This window comes from Barbatula barbatula (assembly GCF_947034865.1).
Source record: "Barbatula barbatula genome assembly, chromosome: 19".
Lineage (NCBI taxonomy): Eukaryota > Metazoa > Chordata > Actinopteri > Cypriniformes > Nemacheilidae > Barbatula > Barbatula barbatula.
Window position 1 is genome coordinate 22370408 of NC_136782.1, and position 11822 is coordinate 22382229.

At 45.8% G+C, this 11822-nt stretch overlaps 2 protein-coding genes across 3 annotated transcripts in view; one reads left to right on the forward strand and one right to left on the reverse strand.

Moving 5' to 3' along the window:
- Nucleotides 1-333: 333 nt before the first annotated feature.
- phox2a (paired like homeobox 2A) lies at nucleotides 334-2868 on the forward strand. Its single transcript, XM_079482370.1, has 3 exons — nucleotides 334-900; nucleotides 1458-1645; nucleotides 1750-2868. The coding sequence occupies exons 1-3, from the start codon at nucleotides 678-680 to the stop codon at nucleotides 2224-2226; spliced, it is 888 nt and encodes a 295-aa protein (XP_079338496.1). The 5' UTR covers nucleotides 334-677; the 3' UTR covers nucleotides 2227-2868.
- Nucleotides 2869-3825: 957 nt separating this feature from the next.
- The window catches only part of inppl1a (inositol polyphosphate phosphatase-like 1a), an 18369-nt gene continuing 10372 nt past the window's right edge, over nucleotides 3826-11822 (reverse strand). The window contains exons 10-27 of one of the 2 annotated variants that reach the window (XM_079480780.1): nucleotides 11627-11733; nucleotides 11419-11521; nucleotides 11152-11348; nucleotides 10882-10999; nucleotides 10627-10723; nucleotides 10410-10548; nucleotides 9868-9967; nucleotides 9585-9673; nucleotides 9308-9389; nucleotides 9083-9172; nucleotides 8879-8992; nucleotides 8307-8483; nucleotides 8057-8212; nucleotides 6272-6353; nucleotides 5995-6087; nucleotides 5199-5913; nucleotides 4983-5119; nucleotides 3826-4906 (exon numbers count right to left, since the gene is read on the reverse strand). In XM_079480780.1, the coding sequence (XP_079336906.1) occupies nucleotides 4816-4906; nucleotides 4983-5119; nucleotides 5199-5913; nucleotides 5995-6087; nucleotides 6272-6353; nucleotides 8057-8212; nucleotides 8307-8483; nucleotides 8879-8992; nucleotides 9083-9172; nucleotides 9308-9389; nucleotides 9585-9673; nucleotides 9868-9967; nucleotides 10410-10548; nucleotides 10627-10723; nucleotides 10882-10999; nucleotides 11152-11348; nucleotides 11419-11521; nucleotides 11627-11733 (2687 nt within the window). In that variant the 3' untranslated portion in view covers nucleotides 3826-4815. Of the gene's footprint in view, nucleotides 4907-4982; nucleotides 5120-5198; nucleotides 5914-5994; nucleotides 6097-6271; nucleotides 6354-8056; nucleotides 8213-8306; nucleotides 8484-8878; nucleotides 8993-9082; nucleotides 9173-9307; nucleotides 9390-9584; nucleotides 9674-9867; nucleotides 9968-10409; nucleotides 10549-10626; nucleotides 10724-10881; nucleotides 11000-11151; nucleotides 11349-11418; nucleotides 11522-11626; nucleotides 11734-11822 lie in introns of both variants that reach the window. The other variant, XM_079480779.1, reaches the window with a different exon arrangement.

Consider the following 11822-nt stretch of genomic DNA (forward strand, 5'->3'; position numbering starts at 1 on the left):
GCCATGAAAACTTGCCCATTTTCGCCTTAATGAAATTACTCTTAATAGCCACTAATAGTCATTTATTTATGGAGAATTATATTATACAGCGCGTGACGGATCTGCAGTCTTCATATGAAGTGAACAGACTGGAGAGAAATATCACACAGCGCATATATATATATATATATATTTCAAGTGAAAGGAAAATGGGTGAATATAAAAGTAGAAGTGACCCGTGGGCACATATAAGTGGACTGTGATTCTGATGGACCTCTCTCTCTCTCTCTCGCGCGCGCGGGCGCACTCGCGCAGGCAGATGCAGATGGATAGGGTTTAATGCAGAGGTGCATTAGGGATGCGTGGTCAGAGCAGAGGGGAGGAGGCGTTCTGCACTCACGCATTGTCATGCAAACAGAGACCACCGCCTCGCCATTGTCTCGCGGGCAGCAACTTTATTATAAACACACCACGAGCCGCCCGGGCGCAGCAGAGCACCGCCGCACCGTCACCGAGCGACACGCACCCCGCAGGACGCACTCTGGATACCGCGTGCACGACACGACTGCAGCTCACCGAAGATCGTTGTTATAAAAGAACATACCGCTGGATCCGTGAGGAGCCTTCTTTCGTTCTCCGAGACCCTTACCGCGCGTGATAGGAACCCGGAGCACCTGGCGTCTCCATCCGTCCTCCACATGTACAAAATGGATTACTCGTACCTGAACACTTATGACTCGTGTATGGCGGCCATGGAGGCGTCGGCGTACGCGGACTTTAACTCGTGCAGTCAGACCAACACGTTTCAGTACAACCCCATCCGGACCGGCTTCGGCTCGAACCCGGGCTGCGCGCCTCTCACCTCGGCCAGCTGCACTCTGGGCGCGCTGAGGGAACACCAGCCCGCGCCTTATTCCACAGGTGCAGCACGCACGCACACACACACACGAATACAAGAACGTGTATTAAACGTAAAAGAGTTCACGTGTGCACAGAGAGATCATCTCCGCAACAGTTCATCAGTTGATCTTCTTCTGAATTATGCGTCTCGAGAAGCTTTGAAAGAACCGAATCATTTGTATTTCATTTAGATCATCGAAAGGAAATTGTCCAGTAAAAACGAAATTTCTAGTTTTAAGAATTAATCAAATGTATATATTTTATTAAATCTTTTAATTAATAATTGAATCAATTTGCGTCACTAATTATATTATCTTTTGCCCAAATAATGAAATGTCGTTAATCTGATTAAGCCTGGTTGATTATAATAAAACATTTATCGCCAGAGGAAATGTAATAAAAAATTGATAATGAAATAATTGTCGTGCAATAAAGTCATAATCTTTTTAAATTAAAAAAAGTCTCTTCTGGATTTCACTCCAAACGTGTCGTCCGCGTATTTATCATCTTTTTCCTTTTATAAATATGACACATAAAACAACGAACTTTATCTTCTAACGCGATGTTTGATCTTTCAGTTCCCTACAAGTTTTTCTCGGACCCGTCCGGACTGAACGAGAAGCGGAAGCAGCGGCGGATCCGCACGACCTTCACGAGCGCGCAGCTGAAGGAGCTCGAGCGGGTGTTCGCGGAGACGCATTACCCGGATATTTACACCCGAGAGGAGCTCGCGCTCAAGATCGACCTCACCGAGGCCAGAGTTCAGGTGACGTTTCTCTCTTTTCATTTCCGCGCGCTTCGCTGATTCGATCATTTAATGTCATCATTTATTATCTCGTCTATAATGATTCACGATTCTTTCTTCGTCAGGTTTGGTTCCAAAACAGAAGAGCCAAATTTCGCAAGCAGGAACGCGCAGCCAACTCCAAAGCCGGCACATCTGGAAGCAACTCCAGCGGTAAGAAATCTGGAGAGAATCGCTCTTCATCCGAGGACGACGAGTCGAAGGAGCCCACATGCAGCCCGACGCCCGACAGCACGGCGTCTCTCCCCAGTTCCGGAAACATGGGCAGTCCTGGCGCGAGCAGCCTCAGTCCCAGCCCGGTCTCGGGCTCCTCGGGCGCCTTCGCCAACTCTTCCCTCTCGCCCTCCATCCACCAGGGTCTCAAGACCTCGCCGTGGCCGAGCATCGGGTCTGGAGCGGGCGGGCTGACCCACGGCGTCCCTCAGACCCCGGACCTGCTGAAAGCCTGGCAGCCGGCAGACAGTATGGCGTCCGGCCCGTTCGCGGGGGTTCTGTCTTCATTTCACCGGAAACCAAACACAATCAAGACCAACCTGTTCTAGAGCCTCTCTGCCTGTCTCTCTCTCTCTCTCATCACTCTCGTGTTGTTTTGTTTCGAGCTGGACTCTTGTTGTATAATTTATTGTCATGTTCAACTCGTGGGCGCTTCTTCTGTGTGTTTATTGAATGGTTCATAACAGATTTGTGTTCATCACGTGTGTGATATATCTTCTGTGATTCTGTCTGTGATGTTCTCTGTTTATCATCTTTATCACCGGAAACCAACGAGGTTCTAGATTCACGTGAGAAAAATCATTTGTCCTCGTTTAGATCAGATCAACATCCAGAAACTTCTCGGTCCTGAATATCAGATTCTTGTGTGTCGGATCTCTCTCATCCAGGACTCGTTCTTCATCGTGTCTTCATGTGGACTGATTCCGGTGAATTTGATTTGATGCCTTTCAAACTGTGTGTGTGTGTGTGTGTGTGTGACCCCGAAAACAAGCATAGTCAAGTAAGACACTTGTAGTTATTTATTAAAAGAAAAAAACGTTGGGATGGTCAGATGTTTTTTTAAGCCCTTTAAAATGAAGCATATTTTGTAAATATTAATATAAATACGCTGTAGTTTCTTTTTTATTTTAAAGGTAACCTGGCACAGTGCACGCCATGTGTTTCACGAATGACTGCTGTATATAATCCACAAAAATAAAGAGCAACAACAACAAAACCTCTTTACGGTATCTGTGCTTTTTCTACACATCACATTTGCGCATTACGGTCTCTGAAAGCACGAAAACTGCATGAAAAATCGTGAAAGCTTTTTGTGCGCTAAATTATTATTTTTGTCATATTCTTATATAAATTAACTGTCATTTTAAAGACACAAACTGTTAAAGAAAAAAATAATATCAAGATGTTTGTTAGATTTGAAATGAAAGAGAGAACTGTAAAGATTGATTTTGATCTGTTTTTTAACATTATTCAAAATACTTCTAGCCTTCACTAATCTTATTTTCACTGATTCATGGGCATTAAAGCAAAAACAAATATCATCCTAATATAACTATTATTGTTAAGCCATACATTAGCTCACATTGTGAAATAAAAAACGTTATAACAGCACTGCTGTCCATGTGTTATAAAAACAAAGCTTTCTGTGACGTGTAAGTGTTGTATTTAAACTTGAAATCCCATTTCTTTATTTTCTTTTTTTTGTTTGAAGTGTGAATTCCTTAATGTCACTTATTTGCTATATTATTATAATTATTATTATCATGTAATGTTGTGACGCCTGTAGCAGAATAATTCCACGTGTTCTTATTCGTTTAACTTTAAACACCAAATAACAAAGCTGGTGAGACTGGACAGCTCAACATGTACTGACCTGAAATCAGTTCTCATCTCCACATCAACAATATCAATTCATCAAAATTCATGTTTTTGTTGTGAATTTCAATTACGTTCAATCAAACTGCAGTCGGTTCATTTCGATTTAAGCCATAATAACTAAATACATACATCTGACTAACACAATAAAAACATCATACAAAACAGAATTGATCTCATTTCGAAACCAAACTCTTCGTATATTCCTCATAAATCTTAGAAAGGAATGTAACTCATTGTGAATGTAAATGATCTGTAAAGTTTGTGCCATCAGAGGGAGATGTTAGTTTTTATTAACTTTATAAACAACGACAACAACATTCATGTAAAAGATGACAAATTCATTTAGCAGTTAAATATGAACACAAACAGGTTAAGAGTTAACGAAATATTCAGAGGAGCAAAGAAACACATAATACATGAGAACCGAAACGAGCTCAAACTTTATACACAAACCGGATTATTTCTCTCAAGCGGAGACTTTCACATGCATTTTAGAAGAAATATCCCATAATAATAATAATAATATTAAAGACATTGTGTTAAATAAACGAGTATTACATCTCTGTCAATGATGAAAACAAACACAAGAGCTATAAACTGCATCTCAAACACTTCTGCTATTCAAGAGAGTTTCAGTCAAAAGTGAAAGAAGATGAAATGGATAATAAGCACGTGAGAGATGATGATGATGAGGATGATGATGATTGTAAGGATTCTCTTTATGACCACACAGCGACCTCTGCTGGTCAGCCGTCCAGATGAAGATTTCTCTCTTCTCTGATCACACAGATGCTGAAATGATGGTTTTAGATCAAAAACGAAATTCTGTCATCATAGTTTGGAGCGATTAAGGACGAGGAAATGATTTTCGAGTAAACTTTTCCTTTAAAAGCAGCTAAGAGAAGATTGTTGAGAGATTTATTACAGCGAAAATACCTTAAGAAAATCTATTTATGTAAATGACACACACAGACACACATGTTTGTGTAAAACGGAGATCACAACACTCTCGCAAGTCATCAGTATGCATCAGCAATCACTGATTTTGGCTTTTTTCCCTTTAGAGTCGCTGAACATGCAAGAACACACAAACACATCAGTCGGTTTTCAAAGCAAAGCTGAGGAATGTTATGATGACATCACATGTTCCCATGGCGTTCTCAAGATGTGGGCGGGGTTTTGTAGTGAAACGATTCAACTGGACGAACTGTCTGAATGACACCGGCTCAACCGTTCCCCTCAGACCAGACTGCCGACGCTCACTTCTGCTGCTTCAGACTGGTCAACAGGATCTTTTTGTGGGCGGGGTCACGAACGCCCGCCTCCTCCAGATCCTCCTCTGTGATGTCACTGTAGCAAAGAGAGGCGATTGGATGAGCGGTGGGTGACTCGACACAGGTGAGAGTGAGACGGGTGTGAGTTGTACCTGAGGAACTCGAGGTCGTCCCAGCCGTTATGCAGGAGACCCTCTTCATAATCCTGCAGTCCTAATTTCTGCAGCCACTCGCCGACACTGCAGTCCACGGACAGACTGCTGCTGCTGCTCTCGGCATGCCACAAACCCTACACACACACACATCACAACATCAACACACACACGATAAACACAAAATACACAAGAACACTGGAGTGCTGTTGTCACCTCCTCGGGCAGATCTTCAGCGATGCTCTCCTCCTGTATGGAGCGGGGAGGGAAGGTGAGACCTCGCAGATGAGGAGCGGCCGCCCCTCGACTGGACGGATACTCCACCTCGCTCAGAGTTTTGGCCATCTGCAGTACCGAACACGACTGGTCGTCCATTCCCGAAGCTCCGCCCCCTCGACGGAACGGGGCAGGGCCTGCGTTGAGCGTGGGTGGAGTTTCCACGCAGAAGGCCATGCCTCCTCCAGGAGAATGTACGAAGCTCGGCGACGATGGCGGCTTCGACGTAACGGTGGAGGCGGGAGGGATTTTGATGTCTGCCAGGTCTGGTAACACGCGCGGTTTGCTGAAGGAGTTTTCTGCCATCTCCAGAGCTCCTTTGGGCAGAGGGGGAGGGGGGAAATCGGGCGGGGGGCGATTCAGTGAGCCGACGTGTGTCCCGTCGTCCTCTGAGGACCCCTCCTCACTGATGGGCCGTACCGGGCGTCCACACGTCTGCCTGCGGCCCTGCACCGAGCTTCCACTGGGCGGCTTGCTCTTCCCCACTCCACCCGCAGGGGAAGAGGTTTTATTGGATGCTGGAGGAAGGGCGGCGCTATGGAGCATGTCAGAAGCCAGAGCGGCTGATTGGTTGGGAACTCCTTCTAAAATGTAGTAGGCGGGGTTGTTGAAGCTGTTTTTAGCGGCTCCTCCCTCAAACGCGTCCTGCTTGCCTCTGTCAAACCAAACCACTCACGTACGTTTACTGTATGTATTATTTATGCAAACAGCAGTTTAGTGTGTGCGTGTGCGTTACCTGCTCTGTGTGTCACAGTTTGGATGTCGAGCTGTGATGTTTTTATCTCCTTCTTCAGGCACTTTACCGAGATCAGCTGAACCAAACTTCCTGCTACACACACTCATACAAACATTACACACAGACACACACACTTAACGTCTGCATCTCACTATGATGAACATCTGAAAACACTTTATACAGCAAACACAGAAACACACTTAAAACTCATATCTCATATCTTATCTTAAAGTGATCATCAATCACACGTGTGCAATTTATGTGCATCTCCACTCACTGGACGTATTCATGTCCTGATCTGGGGTGAAGAGTTCTGCTCTTAGACACCGCCGTCTCGTCTTTATCAACACTGATCCACTCTGAGAAAAACAAACAAGACTTACATCAACAGACTGCGTGCGTGTGTATGCGTCTGTGTGTGAATGTGTGTTTGCGTGCATGCATGTGTGTGCGTCTGTGTGTGTATGCGTGTGTGTGTGTGTGTATGCGTGTGTGTTTGTAGGCATGCGTCTGTGTGTGTGTGTGTGTGTGTGTAGGCATGCATCTGTGTGTGTGTGTGCAAGCGTTTGTGTGTGTGTGTGTAGGCATGCATCTGTGTGTGTGTGTGCAAGCGTTTGTGTGTGTGTGTGTGTGTGTGTAGGCATGTGTCTGTGTGTGTGTTCGTGTAGGCACGCGTCTGTGCGTTCGTCTGTGTGTAGGCACGCGTCTGTGTGTGTGCATGCGTCTGTGTGTGTGTGTGTGCGTGTGCGTTCGTCTGTGTGTATGCATGCGTCTGTGTGTGTGTGTGTGTGTGTGTGTGTGTGTGTGTGCGTGCGTTCGTCTGTGTGTATGCATGCGTCTGTGTGTGTGTGTGTGTGTGTGCGTGCGTTCGTTCGTCTGTGTGTATGCATGCGACTGTGTTTGTGCATGCGTCTGTGTGTGTGTGTGTGTGTGTGTGTGCGTGCGTTCGTCTGTGTGTATGCATGCGTCTGTGTGTGTGTGTGTGTGCCTGCGTTCGTCTGTGTGTATGCAGGCGTCTGTGTGTGTGTGTGTGTGTGTGTGTGTGTGCGTGCGTTTGTCTGTGTGTATGCATGCGTCTGTCTGTCTGTGTGTGTGTGTGTGTGTGTGTGTGTGTGTGTGCGTGCGTTCGTCTGTGTGTATGCATGCGTCTGTCTGTGTGTGTGTGTGTGTGTGTGTGCGTGCGTTCGTCTGTGTGTATGCATGCGTCTGTGTGTGTGTGTGTGTGTGTGTGTGTGTGCGTGCGTGTGTGCGTTCGTCTGTGTGTATGCAGGCGTCTGTGTATGTGTGTGTGTGTGTGCCTGCGTTCGTCTGTGTGTATGCATGCGTCTGTCTGTGTGTGTGTGTGTGTGTGTGCGTGCGTTCGTCTGTGTGTATGCAGGCGTCTGTGTATGTGTGTGTGTGTGTGTGCCTGCGTTCGTCTGTGTGTATGCAGGCGTCTGTGTGTGTGTGTGTGCGTGCGTTCGTCTGTGTGTATGCATGCGTCTGTCTGTGTGTGTGTGTGTGTGTGTGTGTGTGTGTGCGTGCGTTCGTCTGTGTGTATGCATGCGTCTGTCTGTGTGTGTGTGTGTGTGTGTGTGTGTGTGCCTGCGTCCGTCTGTGTGTATGCATGCGTCAGTGTGTGTGTGTGTGTGTCTGTGTGTGTGCGTGCGTTCGTCTGTGTGTATGCAGGCGTCTGTGTGTGTGTGTCTGTGTGTGTGCGTGCGTTCGTCTGTGTGTATGCATGCGTCTGTCTGTGTGTGTGTGTGTGTGTGTGTGCGTGCGTCTGTGTGTATGCATGCGTCTGTGTGCGTCTGTGTGTGTCTGTGTGTGTGTGTGCGTTCGTCTGTGTGTATGCATGCGTCTGTGTGTGTGTGTGTCTGTGTGTGTGTGTGCGTTCGTCTGTGTGTATGCATGCGTCTGTGTGTGTCTGTGTGTGTGTGTGTGTGTGCGTTCGTCTGTGTGTATGCATGCGTCTGTGTGTGTGTGTGTCTGTGTGTGTGTGTGCGTTCGTCTGTGTGTATGCATGCGTCTGTGTGTGTGTGTGTGCGTTCGTCTGTGTGTATGCATGCGTCTGTGTGTCTACCGTAAAGTCGTTCTCTGGTGCCCATGCGCTCTGATGGGACTCTGACCCTCATGGAGCCGCGGATGTTTCCCGTCTCTTCTCCGCGGTGAGACAGATACGTGTGAAACTGTTGAGCTGTGCTGCCGATCATCGACTTCAGAGCCAATACACACTCGCCTACACACACAGTTCATGAGATGTGATTCTCAGAGCACCACTGTAAACAGACAGCTATCAGAATAATCACTTAGCGACACACACACAGACGCACCGTATGATTCATATCCATCCAGAGATTTGACAGTGAGCAGCAGATGTTGATCCTGAAGATACTCGATGTCTGACAGAATCGGCTTCAGTGTCGTCAGCTGCTTAGACGACCAACCAACACGCAGAAAATTGATGTTGTCACTGCTCTGAGTGTCATTCTCATAACTCTTCTTAAACTCTACACACACAGAGAGAGAGAGAGAGAGACATCTGCTGACATCACAGTTAAGGGACTGAAGTTCATTTTCAGAAATCATCATTCAGTCTCATTGTATAAGCGGTTTTGTCGGGCGCACACGTCTGGCCCGAAGTTACCATCCGGTCTGTGTATGGTCATAATAGAACTCATATTTTACATGTAATTTATATGGACATTTTTTGGTATATTAATTGTATGAAATGAAAAGTACTTGACAGCGGAGGTTTAGGGGAAGTTAAGCTTGGACCACATTATGTTTGTTTATGTTGTGAAGCTGAACGCGTCTGTACGTTTCTATGTGTTTAGGCTGGATACATGACCGACAGTAAACAATACAGGGTCAAGGGTCATTTCTTCATCATCATGTTTCTTACCCTCCAGACATGTAGAATAAAACTCAATGAAGAATTTGGTTCTGCTGGCCGTCTTCACAATGGCTTCGATGTTTTCAAACTCAATATAAGCCTGTTCAGAAGACTTCGGCAGCCCTGCGGACACACGCACACACACACATCTGTTAGAGATTCACACGAAACACACACACACACAACAACGACATCAGTCAGTTCACATCTCACCCTTCTTAGACACAAACTGTGAGGTCACGCCCACTTCAAAGGTCCCGAAGACGGGCGAGTGATCACTGCTGACGATGTCATCTGTACAGCCTGACAAACACAACACACAAACACACCGAGACGTTTCACAAAACACATGATAAGAGAGAACAAATGATGACAGATCGTTCGTTTTGGGGTGTACTGTCTCTTTAAGAGATCTTGGTCGTCATGGCGATGGCGTACCATAAGAGTTGCACACTATGTGTGTCTCAGGATAAGATTTCCAGAGGATCCTGTCACACCACGACGGAACGTTGGTCCGCATCTACAAGACCACAGAGAAGAAGAATTTAAGGATGTTTAACTTCCTTCAGCAAAGATCACATGACAGGAAGTGTGTTGTCAAGACCTGTGTCTTCACAGGATACGCTCTTTCTGAACATAAATGTGATCATGTTTTGTCAAATCAATGTTTATGAAATGAGAGATGATGTGAGATGGAGAGAACGTGTTGACGTACGCCTGTAGCTTTCTGTTTCTGCCACACGTATGTGTCACGTGAACCCCGCTCATAACGGTATGTGGGGGGGTAGGTGATCTCCTCCTCCGCTGGACGCACACACACACACACACACACACACAGGAAATGTGACACAAATCTTAAACACACTGAGCTCACACAAGAATAAAAACAACATGAACATAAACATGAGCTTCTTAAGGTGTTCACATGTATGTGATGATGTCTGATGTGTGTATGAGCTGGACACATGAAAGAGGAATCACGCAATGAGGAGACGCACCGAATCGAAGGAAGACTTTGTTCTTCTCTCTCTCCAGATTGAGCTGGTCCACCTTCAACAGAGGCTCAAATTCCTTCCTGTTGATGTAGTTCAGGATTTCCTGCGACACACACACACACACACACAGGTTTGTATTGCTATAGTTGTGGGGATATTCCATAGACTTCCATTGATTTGATATCAGACCTATGACATAATCAGGCAAAGACAAAAAAGAAGTAGACCCTCTCACAACGCCAATCCCCCAAAAATACTCTTTTAATGTTACTGATGAAAGGCTACATGATGAAAAACAGGCAACTGTTTGCAACCATTCACGATTCTGATCTCACGGTGTATGTTATGTTTTCTGTTCAGTTCCCCACTTCATCAACAAAGACATCACACAACTCGCAAAATCAAGCGGTCGCTCTGCATTTCTAACAAGCGTGTGCGTGACGTAGAGAGCGTAGTAAAGATCCTGTTGGCCGGATGACTGCACTCGCGTGCTTCATTGATTACTGAAGCGTTGCATTGTGGGATATGGAGTATTTCATTCACACCTGTATGTCCATGTCCAGTCTGTAGTTGAGATCTCCGAACCAGAAGAGATGTGTGAACCTCAGCGAAATATCGAAAGAGTTCAGCTGCTTGTCTCCCAGCGAGAGCTGACGCAGGATGTCCAGATAGTTCTGATTCCGCCTGTCAGGGGTCAAAGGTCATTACGGAAAGCGCTCACAGCCAATCGGACAGAGGATTCAACACGTGTTTCACTCGCACCTGTGGATCTTTTCATTGCCGGACGTCAGGTGACAGTTCACGAAGCCGAATGATGTTCCGTTAAACATGAAGGACACACCCACCGCACCTTTGTTTCCTAGGAAACAGAGCATAAATAATGCAAAAAGAATCCATCAATAGCAGACGAACAAATGAACACGTCTGTATAAGTGTGTGTGTGTGTTTCTATATACGATTCTAGAATTTGTCTGCGTTTCTATCAGTGTGTGTGTGTGTGTGTGTGTGTTTTCTGACCGAGTGTGTTGGCAATTCCTGTTTTGACGCTGGACATTCCCACATGACTAATACGGTTCTCATGTTCTAACTTTACAAGCACCACAATCTTAATGTTCCACAGAGTCTGGATGGCGATCTACAGCCGAGACAGAGAGAGAAAAAAGTTTTAACAGCAGTTCTTTCTTTCTTTTCTTCATCTATTTCACTCAATAACAGACACTCATGAACATTCCACAACAGATGTCAATCACACACACACTCTTGTGTAAGGAGATGTGAGTGTCTCACGGGTTTGTAGTCGATCTCTGTGATGTCTTTGAGTGTGGAGCGGATATTCTCCACCCACTCTCTGTCACACACCGAGTTCTCCTGTGAGCCGAACACATAGATGTCATGAGGGATGGTGACGGTCATCTCGTCCAGAGTTTTCCCTAAACCTCGAGAGAAAATCCACGAGCTCATGGCTTTAGGAGCAGGAACACCGCCTACAGACACAAACACTCATCAATACACAAACACACACACAGATTACACAAGTGTGTGTGTGTGTCTCACCCATGTTCCACGTGCCGATGAAAATAGAAATCATGTCTGGCTCGTCCTGATTGGAATGTTTGTTCTTCATCAGCTGCAGTAACTGACAGAACGCTTCTCTTTTCTATGACAACAACACAGAACATCATGATAAACACATGGGAGAAGACTCAAGTGTGTGTGTGTGTGTGTGTGTGTGTGTGTGTGTGTGTGTGTGTGTTCCACTAACCTTTGCACTGGCGAAGATGAAATCTTTCCTCTGACTTTTGTCTTTTTCTTTTTCAAAGACGATTCCCAGTTTATTCTGAACCCGCTGGGACTTTATCAGCTGTCGAACTGCACACGTGCGCGCACACACACACACACACACACACACAAACACACACAATATGAGTTGACTATCAGCTGACATACACACAAAGATT